Source organism: Lonchura striata, chromosome 35 (genome assembly GCF_050655825.1).
Source record: "Lonchura striata isolate lonStrDom1 chromosome 35, ASM5065582v1, whole genome shotgun sequence".
In the NCBI taxonomy this organism is placed as follows: Eukaryota; Metazoa; Chordata; class Aves; order Passeriformes; family Estrildidae; genus Lonchura; species Lonchura striata.
Genome location: NC_140737.1, coordinates 9,678,488 through 9,702,752, shown reverse-complemented (window position 1 = coordinate 9,702,752; position 24,265 = coordinate 9,678,488). Strand labels below are relative to the sequence as shown.

The following is a 24,265-nucleotide window of genomic DNA, read 5'->3' as shown; positions in this document are numbered from 1 at the left end:
TTCAGCCAGAGCTCCAGGCAGAGCTCAGAGCTGGTGGTCCCTGAGCAGCATCATGATGGGGAGAAGCCCTACGAGTGCTCAGAGTGTGGGAAGAGCTTCAGGCAGATCAATAATCTGAAACGACACCTGATGATCCACACCGGGGAATGGGCCTACGAGTGTGGGGAGTGTGGGAAGGGCTTCCGCTGGAGCTACCAACTCATCAGGCACCAACGCATCCACACTGGGGAGAGGCCCTACAAGTGTGGGGAGTGTGGGAAGGGATTCAGCTGCAGCTCTGCCCTTGTCCGCCACCAACGCATCCACACTGGGAAGAGACCCTACGAGTGTCCCAAGTGTTGTAAGAGTTTTCAGACCAGCTACAATCTCCTTGTACATCAGCGGATTCACACAGAGGAGAGGCCCTTCCGCTGCCCTTACTGCAGGAAGGGCTTCAAGCAAAACTCCCACCTCATCATGCACCAGCGCATCCACACCGGGGAGAGGCCCTACATGTGCCCCACTTGTGGGAAGACGTTTCACAGCAGCTCAAATCTCCTCCTGCATGAGCGGATTCACTCCGAGGAGAGGCGTTTCCTCTGCCCTGACTGTGGCAAGGGCTTCAAGCAAAACTCCACTCTTGTCAGCCACCAACGCATCCACACTGGGGAGAGGCCCTACTTGTGTCCCCGGTGTGGGAAGAGCTTCACCTGGAGCTCTGACTTGACCAAACACCAACGGAGGCACCAGTAAGGGAAGTCCTGAAAATTCTCCAGCTGCAGGAAGAGCTTTGTGCACTGCTCCAGTTTAATCCCCCATTGGAGGACAATGTTGGGAAGAGCCCTGGTGATCCATGTTCCCTGTGATCCATGCTGGGAAGACACCTGTCCCTTTTCTTGCCCCTACCAATGACCTGATGTGGGATTGAAGAACATGAGGGTCTGGCCATGGCCCTGTCACTACATTCACTCCCACCTCAGGTCATTGCCGGGGCAGAAAAGGGACTCTCTCTGTCTTTCCCTGAGGAGACGGGTGTCCTTTCCATGCAGGAGGAAACACGTGGATAGGAAGATACAATTGATGGTGATGTAGTTTTCCCTGTAAATAGTTTTTCTTATCCCTTCTGTTGTCAATTTTTTTTCTATTCCTGTTTGTTCCTCATCTCGTTGCTATTCCCAGTAAATTGTTCTTATCCCAGCCTGGGATCTTTCCCTTTTTTCATTCAATGGAAGGTGGGAGGGCAATGAGTGCCTGCGGGGTTTGAGTGGGAGCAGGAAATTGAGAAATGCCATTCCTGAACCCCGGCCTGTGGAAACCAAGCATCCCAGCTGATGCCAGCCCTGGTGGCCATGGCAGCAGCCTTGGGAGCGGGTCCCTGGCTGGGGCTGAGGGAACCTCTTCACTCTGGTGCCCAGGGACAGGAGTGGAGGGAGCGGCTGCAGCTGAGTCGGGGCAGGCTGAGGTTGGATCTCAGGAAAAGGTTTTTGCCCAGAGGCTGCTGGGGCACTGCCCAGGCTCCCAAGGGAAGGGTCACAGCTCCAGGGCTCTCTGAGCTCCAGCAGCGTTTGGACAGCGCTGCCAGGCCCAGGCTGGCAGTGTTGGGGTGTCCTGTGCAGGGCCAGCAGTTGGACTCGAGGATCCTGATGGGTCCCTCCCAGCTCAGCCAATTCTGTGGTTCTGGGATCCATGACCCTGGGGATGGGAGTGCCAATGGTTGCCATGGCAACGGGCTCCAGGCCTGAGCTGGTGTCCATGGCAACCACCCCTGGCATGGGGTCTCCATGGAGCTGCCCAGGGACTGACCATAGCAACAGGGGCTGGGGATGGTTGCCATGGAAACTGACCATAGCAACAGGGGCTGGGGATGGTTGCCATGGAAACTGACCATAGCAACAGGGGCTGGGGATGGTTTCCATGGGAACTGACCATAGCAACAGGGTTTCCTGGTGATGGTTGCCTTCTAAGGATGAGATTTGTCACAGGCCCTCAGAGGGGTTCCATGGGGACTTTCCAAGAGTCTCCAGGCTGTTCAAGAGCTGGAATGTCACACAGAGAGACAGGGGCTCCATGGAGCCCTCCCAAGGGTTTCTGGGGATGGCAAAGAGCCGTGTGGTCAGAGGCAGTCACAGCCATTCCATGGTGACATCCCAGGGCACCTTGGGCTGCAAAGGCACTGATCTGTCACAGGCACTCACGGGGGCTCCACAGTGACATCCCAGGAGTCCCCAGGCTGCCAAAGAGCTGGGATGTCACACACACTCCTGTCATGTGCAGAGTGGGAGCTTCAGGCTAAAGCTTTATTTCATTATTGGAGAAACTCCTGCTGAGTCATGAGATGGAAAAATGACACCCAACAGCCACCATGGATCCTCAAACCCCTGCAGGGCCCCCAGACTTCTACAATTCCTTTTAAGAGAAGAGACTGGGGGTGACTGGATCCACACCCAGCCCCAGAATTTTTCAAAGGTTTATGTATAAATGATTGGACAGGTAGAATTGAACAATTTGTCAATGCAATTTTTCCTACAGGATTAATGATGGAATACCAGATATATTTATATAAATACAATCAGATCATGACTAGACAGTAAGCTCTTAACCAGAGTTATTTACTCCCCAGTCCAGAATCTATAACAATTATAGGATATTCTTCTCTAGGAAGCAATTTTGAAGTCAGCAGGGCCTTGCTGGAGTGGTTTGAGCCCATTGCAGGCAGAGCCTCCTGCTCCAGCAGGAACTGCCTTTCCTGTGCCAGGAGCAGGGCAGGTCCTGCTGCAGGAACAGCCCCAGGCTAGCCCCAGCACAGGGAAGGCCTCGGGCACAAGGGCAGAGTGCCGTGCTGGGAGCTGTGCCAGGGACAGCCCGAGGCACCAAAGGCACCTTGGCAGCAGCAGCTGCTTGCAGGGCATGGCCAGAAGCCTCCCTTGGCACCCGGCCTGGTGGCCAGCGCTGCAGAACTGCTGCCTCAGGGCTCATTTCTGGCTGGGCTCTGAAAAGCCACTTCTGCTCCAGGAGCCTGACGGGGAAGCCATTGGCCCAGCACCTTGGGGACAAGATATTAATGACAAAACTCTTCATTCCAGCAGAGACAAGGCAGGGGCAGAGGAAAGGGGAGAGCCAGGCCCAGGGGACAGGGCTGCCATGGTGATGGCTGTGAGGTCACTGCCCTGCAGCAGCCTGGCTGCCCTCAGCAGACATTCTGGCCAGAAGTGTTGTGAGGGCACCCAGCACATCCGAGAACCCACACAACAGGAATTCCATCCTTGGGGAGGGGAGGGGATTTCACTGGGTCAGGTTGCACACACTCCCTGATTTTTGAGCATTCCTGGGATGGGAAATCCACTTCTCTGGAAAAACATTTGCCATTTTGTGCCACTCTCATCACTGTAAATATTTCCTCCTTCTAACAAATTTAAATCCACTCTCATTCAGTTTAGAGATATTTACCATTGTTCTGTCACTGCTAGACTTGGGAGAAAATAACTTTGATAACTATTTTTCCATTTTCACAGACCTTGGGGAGGACCCAAATATCTCCCAAGATGGGGTTTGAAGGCTTCATCACATAACGAGCACGTAGAGGCTGCAGGCTCTGGGCTCAGTTGTGTGCAGACTGAGGACAGAACAGGAGTAGCCTGGGAAGGATTGAAGGGTGGTTCCACAGATGCTGGAGTTTTATTTCATTGTATAAAACAGCCAGAAAAGAAATAATGGCACCAAAGGTGTAGAGTGCCCCTGCCCAATGAGGTGGGAATTTTACCCAGACACAGCATCTGGCGAGAGCGTGACTTAAAGAAGATTCCACCCCTCCACGCTGTGGGGTGTGCCCCTGAAAGCCCGGGAAAAGACACTCTACCCTATATGATCAAATGAGGAATGGCCCCAGAATGTTCTTCTTTTTCTGTACCCTTATTGGCTTAAATTGTGCTGCAATGTCCCCAGTGTAGTTTTTTCCATTGATTGTCCTCCTCAATCCACCCCTTTGCAGTCTCCTGCTCCTCTTAATATTGGACTTTGATCCTAAACTCCATCCCACCCTGTAACATAAAAGTCTTGACCCTACCACCTCGTTTCTTGTGTATGTCCCTGGGAAAATGAAGAATCCTCAGTTTTCTAAAGCAAGACCTGTCCTGTTGCCTTCCTTTCCCTGTTGGTCATTGGTGTCTGCCTGAGGTCTGAGACTCTGGGGCCTGGGGCAGTTGTTGCGCCCTTTGCAGCGGCGGAACACAACAGTGCTTTCCTCCCTATGGAAAAAAGAACCGTCCTTATCTATGCAGAAATTGTGGGAATTGGGCTTCCAACTCCCAAATTCCCTATATCCAAGGGTTGCTTTCAGACAAAAGCTACCAGGAAAGAGAGGTCTGGTTGCCCTTGGCCTCTGATGTCTGCCTTTCATCTGCCCCTCAAACGCTGGTGTTCCGTGCTTTCCTTCCTATGGAAAGAACCATCCTCCTCCAAATGTCCATGTCTAAAATTGGGATTCCACCTATAAAATTCCCTATATTCAAGGGTTGCTCCCAGCCAAAATCTGCCAGTACCATCAAGTCTGGCTGGCCTTGGCCTCTGGTGGCTGCCCCTGCCACACTGGGGCTCAGTTCTTTCCTTCCCATGGAGATCACTGTGACACTGTGGGCACCTCATGGAACCAAGGGGATCATTGTGGCACCACTGGAGCCCATGGAACCAAGGGGCCATGGTGACACCATGGGGCTTCATGGACCCAAAGACCATTATGACTCTGTGGGGCCTGATGGAACCATGGAGACCATTCCAACCCTTCAGGGCCTCATGTAACCAAGGGGGCATTGTGACACCTCAGAGCCTCCTGGAAGCAAGGGACCATTGGGACACTGTGGGGCCCCATGGAAGCGAGGGAACATGGACCAGGTCTGGCTGGCTTGGCCTGCCAGGGGCCACCTGACAGGTCTGGCTGATCTTGGGATGCCAAAGGCTGCCTCTCATCAGCTCTGGGAGTACTGGGGCTCCGTGCTTTCCTTGCTTTGGAAAAGAACTGTCCCTCTCTTAACATACCCATTGTCAAAATTGGTACTCTCCATAAAAAATTTCCTATATGCAAGTGTATCTTGCAGAAAAAAATCTCCCAGTTCTGGCTGGCCATGTCCTCTGGTGATCATCTCTCATCCACCCAGGGAAACACTAGGGCTCTGTTCCTTTATTCCTATGGAAAAGAACTGGTCTTCATCTCCAGGAACCATGGCCAAAATTAGAATTTGCCTCCCAAATTCCATATATCCAAGGAGTGCTCCCAGACAAAAGTAGCCAGGACAGAGAGGTCTGGCTGGCTCTGTCCTCTGGTAATTTTCTTAGACCATGAGCTGAATATTTTCATTTCAAAACACCTTGGAGAGGGCCCAGAGATCTCCCAAGGAGGGATTCTGAGGCCTCAGGCACATGGCCACTACATATGGACAAAGGAGCTCTGTGCTCTGTGCTGCTGTGGTGGTTTTGCATCACAGAAGTGATGTCCTGAGAGAAGCTGCTAGCAGTTTCCTGTGTGTCTGACAAAAACCAATCAGTAATTAGCTTTGAGAGCTGACAGTCTGTTAAAGCACTAAGGAAGCTGCAGACGCCTCTGTGCAGACACAAGTTACAGATGAGAAAGCCTGGCTGGGTCTCTCTCCCTTCTGGCCCCACAGAGGTGCCGAGGCCGGCCCAGCCCCGTCTCGGCCGTGGGGCCGGGCGGCTCCTGCCGTGGGGCCGGGCCCCTTCCCAGGGAGCCGCCAGGCGCCATCGGCTGCCGGGCAGGGCAGGGGAGGCCGCGGGGCCGAGGCCGGGCCGTGGCTGCGGGTGCTGACATCTGGCCCTGCCGAGCCCTGCCCCGCCGCCAGCCCGGGCCCGGCCAGGATCCGCCGGGCCCCAGGAGCAGCCCCGGGCCGGGCCGGCTCGGCCAAGGCTCTGCCGCCCTTGGGCTTCGCCCGCAGCCGGCGGGCAGGGCAGGAGAAGCCATCGGCCCCGGCCGTGCTGCTGCTGGGCTCTGGCCTGGCTGCTGAGATCCTGGCCCTGCCCCAGTGCGGCCCAGCCTGACACAGCCCCAGCGCAGCCGCTGCAGAAACCTCCATGGGAAAACAGCTCCGGCCGCAAGCACCGAGCCCGGCCGGGCTCACGGAACCATCTGCAGCCCCGGGAGATATTGACTCTGCCAGTGCTGCCATCCTCCTCCAGTGAGAGAAAAGGACACAGGGCAGGCACACAGAGGAGCAACATGGACACACCGAGGGCAGGGAAGAGGAAGTTGAGTCCCAGATGGGAGGGATGAGGAGATGCCTTGATCTTGGGGCTGAAATCCTCTGCTAAAGCTGTGGAGAAGGATGTCATTGATACATAGGACTCTCTTTTTGCCTATAATGCATTGAAAATTATGGGGAGATGATTTGTTCAGCAAAGGCTTCCATGCTAAAGTAAGCAAATGTTGCAGTATCTGTGATCCTGTGTGAAGTTTTAAAAGAAAGAGTGATGAGACCCTGTGCCTTCAGGGAGAGAAGAAGACCTCTGTTCCCAGACATGAAGATGATTTCGGAAATAGATGAAGAGAACCTTTGCTCTTAAACAGATCATCCTGAAACTACAGCCCTGAAGTTGACATGGCCCATAAACACAGCTGTGGGAAAAACTGTGAAAAAATGGGAGGGACTTCATGATTACAGATTTTTCTAAGAGAATACAATTCATGGAATTTAAAAGCCATGATAACTGTTTTTTTTGTGGAGAAGTCTCCATAACATTAACAAGAGGAACTTCTCTCCCTAAGTGAAGTGAAGAAAGACTGTTCTAAAGGTGGTAAAATGGAAAGAAAATTTTAGGGTTTGTATCTTTTCATTGTCTGGTTGTATGGAGAGGGGGAGTGTTCTGAAAATTTTTGTTCTGTTTTTCATTACTCTTTCTTTCAGTTACTGTTAATAAACTTTTCTTTATAATCTTAAAATTTTGAGCTACTTTGCCTTTCTCCTAATCTTACCTCACAGCAGGAAATGAATAAGTAAATTCTAGTGTGTGCACTGGTAATTTGCCAACACTGAATCCACCACACTGGCCAAGAAATATCAAATTGGTGAACCAAAATCACTGTAGAAAACATCCTTAAGAACTGCATTATAGCAGTGGGAAATCAAGGCAGAGCCATGGTTTGTCAGGACTGGCTTGATCCTAATGACCCACATGGTGCATTTGGAGATGAGCCCTGGAACCTCAGGGCCTGAAAGGAGATTGCACAAACTTTCCAATAGTGAGAGATAGAAGAAACACCCAAAATGTCACAAAGCATTAATGGGACCCAGTGAGGTCTATCCCCAACACAGGCTCCTCATGGACTCCTTGGAGGAGAGAACTGGAGGACAGGATGGCACAAAAACCTCACAGAGACTCAAAATGGCACAAAAACCTCTGTGTGGAAAGGAAAATCCAAAGTACCTTAAAAAAGTTGAGTATCTCAAAGCAATTTTGTGCCTCACTGAATGTCAGTACAAAGCTCTCAAGGGACTCATTAAAGCAGATAATTGGGGCCATGATTTCACAAACCTCCCTCAGAGTCTGTAGCAAAAGGGAAACACCAAGTACATTAACATAACTGAAGTACCCTGAAGCATTAATAAGGTGCACTGAGTATTGTTAATTACAAAGCCTCTCCAGGGACTAATTACAGCAGAATATTGGAGGCCAGGATTGCAGAAACCTCTCAGAGACTGCAAGGCAAAAGCAAAAGCCAAAGTCCTTTGAAAAACCTGCAGTCCCTGGGAGCATGAAGGAGCCCCCAGGGCCATTCCTGACCAAGGCTCCCCAGGGACTCCTTCCAGCAGATCCTTGAGGCCACTGGGATGTGGGCTAGGGGGGGATGCTGAGGGCAGGACCAGGGGCTGACAGTGCCCAGCCTGGCTGGGGCTGTGCCAGGAGGCCCCCGGGCCTCAGGACAAGGTGTCTCCTCACAGCCCTTGGTGGCACAGACCCTGCTGTGCCCCAGGGCACCAAGACTTGGCTTCTCTTTGTCCCCACCTGCCATCAGTGCCTCCAGTTCTCTGCTCTGCCTGGGACCTGGGGACACTTTCTCAGTCGTGTCCCTCAGTGGGACCCATTAAAAGTCCAAAAAACTTTGGAGTTGGATTCTGACTTGGAGTTCTGGAGAGGTTTCTGTAGCTCCCTCTCAGGGCCGGATGTTCAGGGCCTGATCACAAAGCCCCAGAGGGTCATTAAAGTCCTTGTGCTGTGTCTGTGCTGCTGAGCTGGGCTGGGCTCCTGGCACAGAGGGTGATCCTGGTAACCAAGCAGAGCTTCAAAAGCACATTTCTCTTGCTGAGCAGCTCTTCTGCCAGCCCAGCAGGGCTGGGGCACTGCCTGCAGCCAGCCCGGGCACAGCACAGAGGCAGAGAGCTTCAATCAGTCAGGGCTGGGAAGGGGCTGAGAAGTGCCTGGGGCAGAATCACTGCCAGCCCTTGGCACAGGAACCTCTGGCTGCAGGACAATGCAGCTGCAGCTCCTGCAGTGATCTCCTAAAGCTGGAACATCCCAATGCCCACAGACCCTGTGAGTACAACTCTGAGTATTTCTGGTGCAGGGCAGGTGAAATGCTCATGGAGCTCTGACATGCTGAGTGCTTCTGATCAGTCACAGAATATTTCCAACAGAAGGATTTTGAAAAAAATGAGGAAATTCCCAAAGAGTTTGTGTTCAGTTTCGTACTATTGGTGAATGGCAGGGAGGGGGTAAATATTAAAGGATGATTATGAATTATTATTTATGTATTTTGAAAAGTGCCTGAGAAATCTGAACTGTTATTTTTAGTGATAAATAGATTCACAGGAGATCCCTAATGTGCTTTCAGCCCCTCTGCCCATGAACAGCAGCAGCATCACCTTTGCTGGAGCCATCAGGTTCAGTCTGAGCTGTCCTTTTTCCAAGCTGCAAACAGAAACTGCCCCCAGCCAGTGCCCTGCAAACAGGCAGGGTTCTGTCAGGCCAAGGAGAGTGCACAGAGATTTGGGGTCTGGGAGTGCTGGCAGGGAGAGATGAGGCACAGGGAAACACCTGCAGGAGGAAAATCTCCAGGAAGCAGAGAGAAGATCAGGGAAGGAGAGAAAACAAAACCCAGAAATGCTGTGGCAGGGAGAGTTTAGAGATGTCCAGAGGATCCCCTCCAGTGCAGCCCCTCCCTCTGAACAAGCCCCCTCCCTCCTGTGCCCCAGCCAAGCCTCTGCCCTCAGGGCCGGGGCTCCAAGGCGTGCAGCCCCTCCTGTGCAGGCAGAGCTGCAGCAGAGCCGTGAGGCAGCTCTGCAGCCCCGAGCCCAGTTCCCTCTGCAGAGCACAGGGCTGGGAGCAGCTGCCCGGCACTGGGGGCTCTGGCAGGGGGCACAGCTGGCTCAGGGTGACACAGCTGTCCCCAGAGCCCGGCTCTGGGCAATGCTGGCAGTGCAGCCAGGGAAGGAGCTGCACCTCCCTTCATCCAGTGCCATCAGAAGGACACTTGGAAATCTCCCTGATATTTCAGTCCAAGCTGGGAGCTGCAATCTAGGGTGCAAACCTATCCTAGAGCATCTTTGAGTCATAAAATTGATGGGGAAAGGCAAGTGTTCTGAGACCTAAAATGCTGCTGGGTTGGTGAAATGAGCAAAGTGAGTCCTTGGCTACAAATGTGGATCTGGGTTGTGGTGGATCCATCTTCTCTCAGCAGTACCTAGCAGTTTTTAGTGGAAGCATGGGAAGGTGATAACCCTCCAGCTGAGAAAGTCTAATGCCGAGAGAAAATGGAATAGATCAGAGTGACAGACCATCTCCCCTCATCACTTTGCCTCACAGAACTTGCTCTGTTCTCCCTGAGGGAAGCAAAAATGCAGACCTTTTTATATCCAAGAATACTGGGAAAATACTGGGGAGCTTATAAAGAAAACCGCAGAACTCTTAAGCACAAAAGTACGTCCAAGGGTGCTACAAAAGACGGTGTATGGGAAATGTCTTTGTTTTTAGTTACAGGTATCTCCTCTAACTCTTCACTCTCTTTTTCTCCATGAACAGGTGCCCATGTGCAGCCACAGCAAATGTCCAACAGCAGCTCCATCAGCCACTTCCTCCTGCTGGCACTGGCAGACACGCGGCAGCTGCAGCTCCTGCACTTCTGCCTCTTCCTGGGCATCTCCCTGGCTGCCCTCCTGGGCAACGGCCTCATCATCAGCGCCGTAGCCTGCGGCCACCACCTGCACACGCCCATGTTCTTCTTCCTGCTCAACCTGGCCCTCAGCGACCTGGGCTCCATCTGCACCACTGTCCCCAAAGCCATGCACAATTCCCTCTGGGACACCAGACACATCTCCTACACAGGATGTGCTGCACAGCTCTTTTTCTTTCTGTTCTTCATCTCAGCAGAGCTTTCCCTGCTGACCATCATGTGCTATGACCGCTACATGTCCATCTGCAAACCCCTGCACTACGGGACCCTCCTGGGCAGCAGAGCTTGTGCCCACATGGCAGCAGCTGCCTGGGCCAGTGCCTTTCTCAATGCTCTGCTGCACACAGCCAATACATTTTCCCTGTCCCTGTGCCATGGCAATGCCCTGGGCCAGTTCTTCTGTGAAATCCCAGAGATCCTCAAGCTCTCCTGCTCCAATTCCCACCTCAGGGAACTTGGGCTTCTTGCTGTTAGTGCCTGCTTGGCATTTGGTTGTTTTGTGTTCATTGTTTTCTCTTACGTGCAGATCTTCAGGGCTGTACTGAGGATCCCCTCTGAGCAGGGACGGCACAAAGCCTTTTCCACTTGCCTCCCTCACCTGGCCGTGGTCTCCCTGTTCCTCAGCACTGCAGCATTTGCCAATGTCAAGCCCCCCTCCATGTCCTCCCCATCCCTGGATCTGGCCCTGTCATTTCTGTACTCGGTGGTGTCTCCAGCCCTGAACCCCCTCATCTATAGCCTGAGGAACCAGGAGCTCAAGGCTGCAGTGAGGAGACTGATGACTGGATGGTTTCAGGAACATTAAACTGCTGGCCAAATTCTGCTAATCATGTGTAATAAAAGTAATCTTTGATATTTCCTGTTGGTTTGGTTGTGAATTTTTTTTTGTTTGTTTTACTTTTTTCATATTTTCCACAATAAATATCATTGTTTGTGCCAATTCTCATTTTTTGGTGGCACTAAAGGTGCTAAAGGATCTCCCAGCAAGTTTTCTGCAGAGATGCTCTTTTGTTGCCTTCTCTGGAGCTGCAGCAGCAATGTCTGTGTGCAGAGCTGGGGCAGATCAGGGCTGGCACAGCAGCTGTGCCCAGGAGCAGCAGCACTTGGTGCTGCCAGTGCTGCTCCCGTGGCCCTGCCCCGCTGCCCTGGTGGCCCTGGTGTTGCTGCAGGGCCTGAGTGCTCTCGGGGCCGGGCACAGTCCTGGGGGTGGCAGTGCCGGGGCTGCAGCAGGGACAGGCCATGGGCACTGCTGGGGCAGCGCTGACGCCTCAGGCCAGGGCCTGGGGGCTCCAGGCTCCTTGCCCAGGCTCTCTCAAGAACACGGCCAGGCCAATGCTCAGCACAGAAAACCCCCGTGAGCAGCCCCAGGCTGGCCGTGGGCAGGCTGGGGGCAAACAGCACGGCTGGTGCTCTGCAAGGGCCCTGGGGGAGACGGGAAGGAGCAGCAGAGCAGGGGCTGATCCATCCCCAGTGCGCTGCACAGCCCAGGGCAGCGTCCCAGAGCGTCCTCATGGAGCTGCCAACAACATCCCCCCTCTGCAGCCCTGGCCTCTGCCCCAGCTCACAGAGGTGCCGCATCCTTGCAGGCACAGACACGGCAGCACTGGCTCAGCAGCCCCTGTTTGCATTGCACACAGCAGGCGGGAGCACCCCCGAGCTGGTGCTGTGGGGACATGAACCTGAGGGAGCACAAATGCCATCAGCCCCTGAAGCCAGGAAGGGCTGGGGGATGCCAGGGAAACCACTCAGCTTTGTCCTGGCCTCTGCAGTCAGCCAGAAAGTTTGTTCCCATCAGCTGGGAGTTTCCTGTCCCACTGCAGACGCTGCTGCTCAGAGCCAGGGCTGCCTGGCAGCCACCCCCAAACTGCCCTGAGCATTTCCTTAGTTTCCCCTTTGCTTTCTTTCCTCTTCCTTCTACAAATTTTTTCCTCTTTCCCAACCCTGTTCCCTCCCCTGCACACAGCCCATCCCTGTTTGCCCTTTCCTCTCTTGCCCCACTCCCCATTGCAGTTCCTGACTTGGCACCATGGGAACATCTCTTGGGGAGCAGGATCATCCCATAAGTGCTGCAGGAATTGTCTGCAGGTTCCTGCAGTGCCTGGTGCTGCTCCCTTGCCAGAGGCACCCCAGGCCAGGGGGGCACATCTGGGCTGCTGTGTCTGGCTGTGGGGCTCCCTGTTCTGGGCAGTGAGGAGGAGCTGCAGAGGCTCTGCAGGACTGACAGGATGGGCTTTGGGGCTGTGAGGAGAAGCTGAGGGACCTGGGCTGCTGGAGCTTCTGAAGAGGAGGCCCAGGGCTCCTCCTGCAGCTGCTCCAAGGGTGGTTTCAGAGAATTCCAGAATCAGCAAGGTTGGTGTGAGAACCCCGGGCTTGGTGTGTGGTGGTAAAGTCTCTTCTCCAACCCATGCTTTCAAAGAAAAACTCGGCAGTCTCTTGTTGTTCAGTCTCAAGACAGTTTATTTCTGGTTATCTAACAGATTCTTTTCTCGGGCTGCGGCTGTTTGATCAGTGGCCCAGGCAGAGAGGCACACACTCCTGACACCCTGACTGTCTGGTGTCTTCTTCTCTCTCCCTGCCCAGGGCTGCTGCTATCTTTTATAAGATATATTATGTATAACATGTTTACAATTATTCCCCAATACCTACTACCTATATTACAAAGTGCTTTTCTACTCTAAACCAATCTGTGAGTGCCAACATCACTGAGAACATGGAGGTAAGGAAGAAGAAGGAGGAAGAACAGGATCAGCCCACTTTCCTCCATCTTAGAACTTCTGACCCCCACGTACAAAGTAAAAACTTCCCTGTACATGTGCTAAAATCCCCCTGTACAATACTAAAAAAATTTCCCCTCTACTTTGTAACTACTTTTACTATACTATCTAACCTTTTGTGACTGCTTGCTCCATTTTCAAAGTTGTTAATTCATTCCACGGCTCAAACTCAAAATCACAGCTGTTTCCAGCTGCCTGCCGGGGTCTAGAGTGCCTCTGATCAAGACCTGGAATGTCTAAAAATGTCTGAGAGACATTTTGAGTTCTCACACTTTGCTGCCTTGGACTCCAGCTCGTGCTAGAGTTCCAGCATGTCCAGCACAGCAGCGCTCAGCAGTGGAGTCACTTAATTCAAGCCACAATAGTCCACTGTCAATCTCCATTCTCCATCAGACATGTGCACAGGCCAGATGGGGCTGTGGAAGGGTGAGTGGGCCTTACTGACCACCCCTTGGCTCTCCAGCTCATGGATCATTCTGTGGATGGGGATCACGGCATCCCGATTTGTTCAATAATGCCGGCCGTGCACTGTTGAGGTGGCAATTGGCACTCGTTGCTCTTCCACCCTCAGGAGTCCTACTGCAGATGGGTTCTCAGACAGTCCAGGCAAGGTGTTCAATTGCTTAATGTCCTCTGCCTCTGCAGCAGCTATGCCAAAAGCCCACCTGAGTCCCTTTGGGTCTCTGTAACAGCCGTTCTGGAGGAAGTCTATGCCCAGAACACACGGGGCCTCTGGGCCGGTCACAATGGATGTTTCTGCTGCTCCTTCCCAGCCAGGCTCACCTTGGCTCCCAACGGGGTCAATTGCTGCAATCCCCCCGTCACCCCAGCAATGGAAACAGGTTCTGCCCCCACATGTCCCGATGGCATTGGGGTACACTGTGCACCAGTGTCACCTAGGGTTTCATATTTCTGTGGCTCTGATGTGCCAGGCTATGGCATCCACACTGATCAAAAGATCCGGTTTTCCCGTGCCTCTCCCTGGCTTGAGGCAGGGCCTCCCTAGCCCTGGATATAATTTTTTTTCCTAGGCATACATGGTAGAGGTACTTTAAAGTGGATATGACAAATCATACTTGGCAGCTCGGTCATGGGAGGTTGAGGCTACCTTCACTTCACTGGAATTCCCTCGGTCAGTGCTTCCCTCCTTGAGTTGACACACCCACGCTGCCAGGACAGAAATGGCTTTCCCATCCCACCTTCCCATGTCTTCCCCATGGTCACGCAGAAAGAACCCCAGGCCAGCCCGTGGGGCGTACCCTCTCTCTCTGGCTGGGGAACGTTGGGCTCTGACTTTGGGGCCTGTGACTCGCACTGGGGCAATGTGGGAACTGTTCCTCCTCACCTCCACCCTCATCTCCCTCATCTCCTCTTTGAGTTCCTTGCCCACAGCAGAGCCATGAGCCTGCACTGGGCCATGGATCATACTCTCACAATTTCTCAGCTGTTGGCAGCAGAGCCCACTGTCTCTCGGCTGTTATCGGCATTAATCGTGGCAGTGAAGGTGGTGTACTGAGATGGCCCCAGCCTTGCCAGACTCCACAGCATTTGCCCTGTGCCCCTGACCTTGTTGGGGTCATTATCATGCTGTCCATCCCTCCCAAAGAGTACCTCCAATGCTGCCACTTCCCTCAGCTGTTGGATCCCTTCCTCAAGGGTTTCCCAGCACGTTCTGTGCTGGTGCTCCTGCATTCTCTCCCTGTGGACAAACCTCTCTCTGACACTCATTAAAATCCGCTCCCAGAGGGAAAGGGACCCTGGCTCCCTTACAAAAATCTGATTCATACCTGAGTCTTGGGTTAAGGGTCCCAAATTCCTTGCCTCACCACCATCCAGCTGGACACCTGTACCCATGAGGTCTCAGACTTGAAGCAGTCAGGTTGTATAAGCCTCACGTCTCCGTCGTACAATGTCCTTGTGCAGGTTACAGAGACTTTTGTACGTCAGGGACTCGGTGATGATCGCAACCTCTGGCTCCCCTGTGGGTTGTGAGGGCCTTCCCTTATCTGGGTGCTCTGCTTCCATCTTAGACCTCCTTGTTTCTACAGGGGCGACTGCTGCTGGCTGTGGCTGCCTTTGTGGCTCGGCTGGAACCTGGACAGTTGTAACATCTGTGGGTTCCACTACTGCCCCATCAGACTCTCCTTTTTCGAGGCAGGGGGAGGGCTTCTCACCAGCTGGGGAAATGCACTCCTTCAGCATCTCCTGCATCTCCCTCACCAGACCCCCACCCAGTCTGGGTGGTTCATATCTGGGGTGGCTGTGGGGCAGGGTCAGGCTCTGGGGCCGCAGCATCCCTGGTCTCTGGGGCCGTGTCAGGTTCTGGGCTGGGTGTCAGGGTGGTTATCCAGGTTAATCTTCCCTTGTCTCTCAGTGCCAAATAGAACAGGGCTAACAGCAACACAGCCCCTCTATGATACCATTGGTATTTGGAGTGGATCTGAGCCCTTCACAAACTGGTGGGGCAGCCCCAAAGAGATGGTTAAAGGCTTGGGAGAAAATTTCCCATGGTGTCATTTCCTCACAGTAGGTGCCATTATTAAAGTAACCCCAAAAGCACACAGTCAGTGTGTGACAGCTGTGAATCCATGTGCCTGCTTCCCAGAGGAAGTTAAAGATCCATGAATTCTTCCCCTTATTCACCCATAAAACAAACCGGAGAACAGCCACAGCAGCCTTGGCTGTAGGAGCCGTGTTTAGATCAGGGCCTGCAAATGGAGAAATGCAGCCACGGTTCCGTGTCACCCAAACCAGGGCAGGCTGGAGCACAGGGTGCTGCTGAACGAGGTTTCTGTAGCAGCACACAAAAATTGGATTACTCAAGAACTGTTATTCTCTTTTTTGTTTCTGTGCCCTCGAGCTGCACGTTGGGTGCCAAAATCTGTCTTGGTTTGCAAAGACAGGAGTCTGCTAAGGAAGGCAGGAGCCTCCCTGAAATGGGGAAAAAAATAAATGTAGAACCCCCTCCCTGTAAATTGCTATAAATTTGAAGTTAAGGGCGACTCTCGGGCAAAAATATGGGAGCAGGAATAACAGTTCTTTATTAGGGAAGAAAATAAAAAGATAAAATAAACAATGCAGTGAACCAACCTCTAACAGATGGCAATTGAATACATCTTGCCTCGCAATCTAGGACACAACTTATTCAGCATGAATCACATCCATTTACCACATGCCCCTTACCCACAGATATTGCCCACCTGAGACTGACATGCCAAAACATTTTTTAAAAATTTGTATTTTCTTCATAAATAAAATTTAATTAAATTTTAATAAATTATTTCAATTAATTAATTTTAGCTTAATAACAATTAAAATTTTATTTTGCTTATGAATAAAAATATTGATCAATATTTTATTATTTCATTTTAATGCTTGTATAAAAAAATCTCTATATGTGTCTTGTAACCAAAAAATTATTGGTCATAGGATCTAAGTAACACAATTATTTCATTGAGCACTATTGGCTATTGATTGGGCACTCGGGGGGCTCGGGCGGGGCTCGCTGGGGCGCGGGGGCTGATGGGAGTTGTAGGCGCGGGTACAATGCGGTGTAACGGGGCCGCGGAGCATCACGGGAGTTCCAGGCACAGCGACAGCGGCAGATGCGGGAGATGAAGTCTCGGCTGGAACAGCGCTGGCCGTGCGCCGCGAAGCATGATGGGAGCTGTAGTCCCGGAAGTGGTTCGGACGCGGCGTTTGGGGTCCGGGAAGGCCTCGGGGACACTTTTGCATGGGGCAGATGGGCGGCGGATACTGGGGGGGGCGGGGTGTGTGCGTGTGTGCGTGTGTGCTTGTGTGCTTGTGTGCGTGTGTGCGTGTGTGCGTTTGTGGGTGTGCGTGTGTGCGCGTGCGCGTGCGCGTGTGTGTGTGTGTGTGTGTGTGTGTGTGTGTTTGTGGAGCGCAGGGCATGTCGGCCGTTGTAGTCCCGACCCCAATGGGACTCTATTGGGCTGCGTGGCATTATGGGAGTTGTAGGAAAAAAAGAAAAGATGGCGCTGCCTCCAGGCACCGCCCCCAAAGCGATGATCCCATGCGCTGATTAGCTAGGGGCTCTGATGGGCGGGAGCCTCGGCCAATGGGAGGCGGCGGAGGCGGGAACTGCCATTCAACCCCTCCAGTCCCTCCCAGTACAGCCCAGTTCATCCTCAGTACAGCCCAGTAAAAACCAAGTTCCCCCCCAGTCCTTCCCAGTACAGCCCAGTCCCTCCCAATACACATGAGTTCATTCCCAGGCCCTCCCAGTTTCTCCCAATGTCATCCACAGTATGCTGCAGTGTTGTCAAATCTTCCCCACAATGTCCCTAGTTTGTCCCAGTATCCCCCACTTTCAATCCCAGTTTCACTCCCAGTATGTCCCAGTGTGTCCCAGTCCACCCAGACTCCCCTTCAGCGTTCCTCATGTTCCCAGGCTGTCCCAGTCCTCCCCAGCATCACTCCCAGTATGTCCCAGTGTCTCCAACAGCATTCCCAGTGTTCCCCAGTGTGTCCCAGTCCTCCTCAATGTTTCCAAGGACAGTTTAATTTCTCAGGGCTGCCGTGGCAGCCAAACCCAGCAGTGGGGTCAGTGCAGTGCCCATGGCCACAGCCCCTTGCAGTGCCCAGTGCAGCTGGGGCTGATGATCCACCCTCACAGCTGGCCCAGGGCCGGTCTGGATGGTTTTGGTGGCACCTTGGGCTGGCACACACCTGAGGAGGGTGTCTGTTTTCATGGGGAAACTCAGGAGTTTTAGATTGCTCCAAACATAGAAAAAGGGAAAGACCCTCTTAGGCTGGGTGCAGCCAGCTCTGCAGGCACAGCAGGGCCCAGGTGAGTGAGGACAGACAGGATGGGCTGGGGCAATGTGGAGCAAGGTTGTCCACGCTGGGCCAGAGCTCAGGGCACAGCTTCTCTGAGCAGGCCAGAGCTCCTGAGGGGAGACCCTGGGTCAATATCAATCACAGAATGCTGCAATCACCTCTGATCTAAAGAGAAATGTAATAAAATACACCCTTTAAAACAGGAATGTGTATTTCTTACAAGCACTTTGAAATCTTTCTCCACAACTGGAATAAGAAAACTTTAATGACCCTGTCAGGGCTTTGGTCTTATTTGCATCAGACTCAGTCCCTGAGAGTGTCTTCAAAAAACTTCTCAAGAACTCAAAGTTAAATTAAAACACCAAAGTTTCTTGAAGTTTTAATGGGTCCCACTGAGGGACAGGACTGAGAAAGTGTCCCCAGGTTCCAGTCAGAGCAGAACACTGGAGGCAGTGATGAGAGCTGGGGACAAGCAAGGGGAAGGTGTCTCTGGTGCTGAGCAAACCTGGATGTGTTTCAGGAATGCAAAGGGCACAGGCCTGAGCCCCAGCCCCTGGCAAGGCAGATCCTGTCCCTCCCTCATTGCTCAGGGCTCTTCCCGGGATGGGCACTGGCATGTGGGGATGGGCAGTGCCAAGGGCAGGACCATGGGGCGGCCCCTGCCAGGCTGCTGAGCAGGGACAAGGAGGCACTGAGGCCCCAGGGCTGCAAGGGTCACTTGTCCCCTCGTGGCCTCAGGCCCAGGGCCAGCAGCCATGGCCAAAGGGCTGCACAGGTTGGCTCTGTCAGGGCCTTGCAGCTGCTGCACATCCCTGAGCCCTCTGCAGCCCAGGCTGTCCCACGGTGTCCCTGCCCTGCGCCTCTGTCCCTGCAGGCTGTCGTCACCCCCGGCTGCCCCACCTCGCTGGCCCTTCCTTTGCTGGCAGCTCTGCCTCCTGCTGCCCCTGCCTGGCCACACAAAGCCTTGGGCTGCTCCAGGCTCCTGCTGGGGACGTGCTGCACCACAGCCCTGCCCTGGGAGGGAAATTCCTTTCTCCTCCTGTGTCCAGTCTGGACTTCCCCAGCTGCATTTGTGGCATAATTTCTCTCCCTGCCTGATTCCCACTATGGAGAAAAGCTCCACCATTTCGGAATCCACCTTTCAAGCCCTGCCAGGCCACTCCTGATCTGTCCTCAGTCTCTTCACAGCTGAGCCCAGGCACATCAGCCTCCATACATGGGTTATGTTCCTGAGGCCTGCAAAACCCAGCTCGGGAGATCTCTGGGCCCTCTCCAAGGTGTTTGCAAAGGAAAACATTCTGCTCATATCACCAGAGGCCAAGGTCAGGCAGAACTGTCTGTCCTGGCAGCTTTTGTCTGGGAGCAATCCTAGGATAGATGGAATTTTGGCAGCCAAATTCCAGTTCCTGCCATGGCCCCGGGACAAGAGGGACAGTTCTTTTCTGCAGGAAGGAAGGCACAGAGCCCCAGTGCTTCTGAGGCAACTGAGATGCGACCACCAGAGGCCAAGGCCAGCCAGAGCTGGCAGGTTTTTTTCTGGCAGATACCCTTGCATACAGGAAATTTTTTAGGGGAAGTACCAATTTTGTCCATGGATGTCTGAAAAGAGGGACAGTTCTTTGCCATAGCAAGGAAAGCACAGAGTCCCAGTGGTTCATGGGCAGATGAGAAGCAGCCCTTGACATTCCAAGATCAGGCAGACCTGTCAGGTGGCCCCTGGGAGGCCAAGCCTGCCAGACCTGTTCCCTGTTCCCCTCATTCCATGGAGCCCCACAGTGTCCCAATGGTCCCTTGCTTCCAGGAGGCCCTGAGGTGTCACAATGCCCCCTTGGTGACACGAGGCCCTGAAGGGTCGGAATGGTCTCCATGGTTCCACAAGGCCCCACAGAGTCATGGTGGTCTCTGGGTTCCATGGAGCCCCGCGGTGTCACCGTGGCCCCAGAGTTTCACAATGGACTCCATGGTTCCACCAGGTCCTCACCGTGCCACCGTGGTCTCCACAGGAAGGGAACAACCCAGCCCCAGTGCTGCAGGGGCAGATGAGCCACAGCCACCAGAGGCCAAGGGCAGCCAGATCAGATGGTGCTGGCAGATTTTGTCCTTGGATATAGGGAATTTCAGAGGTGGAATGCCAGTTTCAGACCTGGCTGCCTGGAGGAGAAGGACGGTTCTTTTCCATAGGAAGGCAAGGACAGAACACCGGTGTTTGAGGGGCAGATGAAAGGTGACCATCAGAGGCCAAGGGCAGCCAGACCTCTCCGTTGTGGTATTCTTTTCTCTGAAAGCAACCCTTGGATATAAGGAATTTGGGAGGTGGAACCCCAATTTCGGCCATTTCTGCATTGTTAAGAAGGATGGTTCTTTTCCATAGGAAGGAAAGCACTGAGCCCCACTGTTGCAGGGGCAGAAGCAGAGAGAGAAGGCTCCTGGGAGGCCGGGCCAGCCAGACCTGTTTGTCCTGGCAGCTTTGTCACTGAAAATTCCTTGGACCTAGGGAATTCTGGAGGAGGATTCCAAACTTTGGCCATGGGCATCTGGTCAAGATGGATGGTTTTTCCCATAGGAAAGAAAAGTGTGGAGCCCAGGTGTTTTGGAAGAAGATGAGAGGTGGTCACCATAGGCCAAGAGAGCCAGACCTGTCTCTCCTGGCACCTTTCATCTGGGGGAAATCCTTGGATATTCAGAATTTTGAAGGTGGAATCTCAGTTCTGGCCATGGGCACCTGGGCAGGAAGAAGAGTTCTTTTCATCAGAAAGGAAAGCACAAAGCCCCAGTGTTTCAAAGGCAGATAAGAATCAGCTCCTTGGAAACCAAGGCCAGCCAGACTTGTCTCTCCTGGAAGCTTTCACCTGGGAGAAATCCCTGGATATAGGGAATCCTGGAGGCGGATTCCCAACTTTGGCCATGGGTGCCTGGATGTGAAAGGTGCTTTTTTCCCATAAGAAAGAAAAGCACAGCGTCCCAGTGTTTCACAGGAAGATGAGAGGTGGCCCCTGGGTGGCCAAGCCAGCCAGACCTGTCTGTCCTGGCAGATTTCATCTGGGAACAATCTTTGCATAGAAGCAAACTAAGAAGAGGAATCCAAATTTTGGCCATCGCCACCTGGAGGAGAAGGACAGTTCTTTCCACAGGAAGGAGAGCACCGAGCCACAGTGCTCCAGGGGCAGATGAGCAGCAGCCCTGGACATGCCAAGGTCAGCTGGACCTGTCAGGTGGCCCCCAGGTGGCCCAGCCAGCCAGGCCTTGATGCCTTGAGAGGCCACCTAGAGCAGAGGCTGGACAGTGTTACAGGAGTAAAGTGGGGATTTATTAAAAAGGCCTTCAAAGGATTCACTTGGGCAGTACAAGGGCCTGGCTGAGGGTACACCCAGGATGGACGCCAGGTCACGTGTTTACACACTTTTTTAAGATTTGGTTCATTTCCATATTGGGGTTAATTGTCCAATTATACCTTCAGGTTATGCAGCCCCACCCTCCCAGTCTGCTCTCCTCAATTTGCTGTTTTCAATTTTTGGGCCCGAAGCTGCAGCGGTGTCTATGGTTCTCGGGCAGGAAAAGGATTGTTTTGTCTGACTACACTGTAAAAGAACTTGCTGACACTCTGCATGAAGTTCAGAGTTACAGACTGATACAGCACAGAATTGGGAAAATATGGAAGCTAAAACTTAAGGCATCAGCCTGTCCCATGTTCCCTTGGTTCCATGGGGACCCACAGTGTTAAAATGGCTCCTCCATGACACTCTGGGCTCCACAGTGTCACCCTGGGCCCTTGGATCCATGGGAGCTTCCCAATGGTCCCCTCTGATTCCACGAGGTCCCCACAGTGTCACAACTGATCCATGGCTCCATGAGGTTCCCCAGTGTCACCACGGTGTCCTTGGACCTGCCTTGTCCCAACTCACCCATGGTCCCATGAGGTTCCCCGGTGTCACCAGGGTGTCCTTGGACCTGCCTTGTCACAACTGACCCATGGCTCCATGAGGCTCCATGAAGTTCCCCAGTGTCACCGTGGTCGCTGTCAGAGGCTGGATGAGATCAATGTCCCCAGACACCTTGGGCTGAGCTGTCAATCAGTCACACAGATGGGACAGCTCTCACCCAGCTCTGAACACCTGAGATATCAGAAGTCCCAGCTGGGGGGAGGCCCACGAAGGCCCAGGGGCTTAAAACCAAGGAGCACAAGGTCAGCCCCTGGTATGGACTCTGCCTTCTCCTGGGGTTTGTGTCTCACCCACACTGGAGCCCCAGGAGCTGGGAGCCACATGTGTGTCTTTCTGTGGAGCTTCTGTCTTCCTGTCTCTCTCTCTTTCCTCTCCTTCTAATGCTCTTTATATGGAACATTTTTGGGTACCTGAACAACTTCAGTGTTTAGGGGTTTCCAGGCTAAATGGGCTGAGTGAATGAAGTTACTGCTATGACAAGTAGTTTAAGTTGGATTGGATTTGTATTAAACGCTTTTCCAAAGTTCCTTGTTCTTTTGTACTTTGCCAGTAAAATTTTGGGGGTCCCGAATGGGCACTGAGGGGCACTTGGGGGTCCCGGAGGGTCTGGGGGACACTGATGGGACAGATGGGGGCGGTACCGGGGTTCTGTGGAGCGCGGGGCATGACGGGCGTTGTAGTCCCGGCTTTAATGGGGCTCTATGGGGCCGCAGAGCATGATGGGAGTTGTAGGCAAAAGAAAAGATGGTGCAGGCCTCAGGCCCCGCCCCCAAAGCCATGATCCATGTCCCTGATTGGTTGGGGCCTTGATGGGCGGGAGCCTCGGCCAATGGGAGGCAGTGCGGGTGGGAACAGCCATTCAACCCCTCCAGTCCCTCCCAGCACAGCCCAGTTCATCCCCAGCACAGCCCAGTACAGCCCAGTACAGCCCCAGTGCCCCTCCAGTCCCTCCCAGCACAGCCCAGTCCATCCCAATACACCTGAGTTCATTCCCAGGCCCTCCCAGTTCCCCCCCAGTGCCATCCATATCCCGCTCCAGTGTCCCCCAGCCTTCCCCACAGCGTTCCCGCCCATTGCGGGGCAGCGGCGCAGACGGAATGTCCTGCGGCCCAAACCTCCTGCTCCTGCCACACAGCACCAGCCTTCTCCCCTCCTCCTCCTCTCCCAGCACTGCACAAATTCCAGCTCGGAGGAGGCTTCCCCAGAGAGGGCTCCGGCTCCTGTCTAAGCCCGAGTGTCCCTGCAGAGGAACAGGGCATCCTTCAGGCACTTCCACAAGATCAGGGCTCCCATTTCATGGCGAATCTGGGATGCCGGGGGAGAACGCCGGGGCATGGCCGGCCCGGGGCGCTCGGGCGGCGCTCGGGGCCGCTCCTGGCCCGGGCCGAGCGCTGACAGCCGCGTCCCGCCCGCAGGGAAGGCGCAGGAGGCCCGGCAGGAGCGGCCCCGGCGGGTTCGCTGCTGGGCAGCGGCGGCTGCGGCGGCGGCTGCGCGGCCACGCGGCTCTCGGACGGCGCCCGGGGAGCGGCGGGGCCGGCGGCGGGCGCGGAGGAGGGGAAGGAGGAGGAGGAGGAGGGAGAGAAGGAGAAGGAGGAGAAGGATGGGGCTGTGCGGGGCAGGCGGCGAGCTCAGCCCGCTGCTGCCCTCGGCTCGCAGGTGGCCATCAAAAGGGTGCCAGGGAACCGGGTCCGGCGCCGGGGCGAGCTGGTGATGAGCGGGGCCAGCGGCAGAAGCCGGGCCGTGCCGGGCGGGGCTGAGCCGGGGCCCGGCAGGGTGGGAGCTGCCAGGACGCCTGGAGGGAGAGCGGGCGTGGGGCCAGCGCAGGGCGCAGAGCATCCCGGGCTGGCTGAGGGGTTCCCGACCCCCGGCACGGCATCAGCCCCACTGACGGCATCGTGCTCCTCCCGCAGCCCCACGGCACCAGCGCAGCCCTGGAGATCGCGCTGCTGGACAAGGTCTCCTCTGGCTGTGCTGGTGTCATTCAGCTCCTGCAGTGGCTTCAGCTCCCCGACAGCTTTGTGCTGGTGCTGGAGCATCCGGAGCGGTGCCAGGACCTGTCGGGTTTCCTGGCGGATCGGGGGTTCCTGCCGGAGGAGGAGGCGCGGGGGCTGCTCCTCCAGGTGCTGGAGGCTGCAACATCCCCCTGATGAACTGTGTCTGTGTTCCACAGGAACCCTGTCCTACAGCCCACCAGAGTGGATCCACCAGCAACGCTACCACGGTGAGGCAGCGGCGATCTGATCCCTGGGCCTCCTGCTGCACCACCTGGTCATGGGGAAGCACCCGTTCAGGAGGGGCCAGGAGATATCTGGGGGCAGATCTTGTTCCCAGGATGGCTCTCTCAAGGTGGATCCTCATCTCTGGCCTCGGGAGCAATACCAGTGCTGGGAGACAGCAGCAGCTCATGGGCATTCTGCTCTGGCAGCTGCTGAGGAGGTGGCACATGTCCTGTTCTCCTGCTCTCCTCCAAACAGAAAATCCATGGGGAAGTTTAGGCCCACCTCTAAGCACACCCAGCATGGCCTGGGTACGGGAAAAGGGGGCAACTTCTCCAAATGACTGGTGATTTCTGGTTTCTCTCCCCAGAGTGCCAGGATGTC

The 24,265-nt window shown here is 54.2% G+C and overlaps 2 protein-coding genes across 2 annotated transcripts in view; one reads left to right on the top strand and one right to left on the bottom strand.

The window, feature by feature from the left end:
- The window catches only part of LOC144246558 (uncharacterized), a 215,167-nt gene that overhangs the window by 159,917 nt on the left and 30,985 nt on the right, over positions 1-24,265 (bottom strand). The gene's annotated exons all lie outside the window — the stretch shown is intronic.
- Positions 9,748-10,955, top strand: LOC144248811 (olfactory receptor 14J1-like). Its single transcript, XM_085564976.1, has one exon. The coding sequence runs from the start codon at positions 10,023-10,025 to the stop codon at positions 10,953-10,955; it is 933 nt and encodes a 310-aa protein (XP_085421102.1). The 5' UTR covers positions 9,748-10,022.

Coding starts and splice junctions, on each gene's coding strand:
- LOC144248811 (XM_085564976.1), top strand. CDS start 10,023: ATGTCCAACAGCAGCTCCATCAGCCACTTCCTCCTGCTGGCACTGGCA.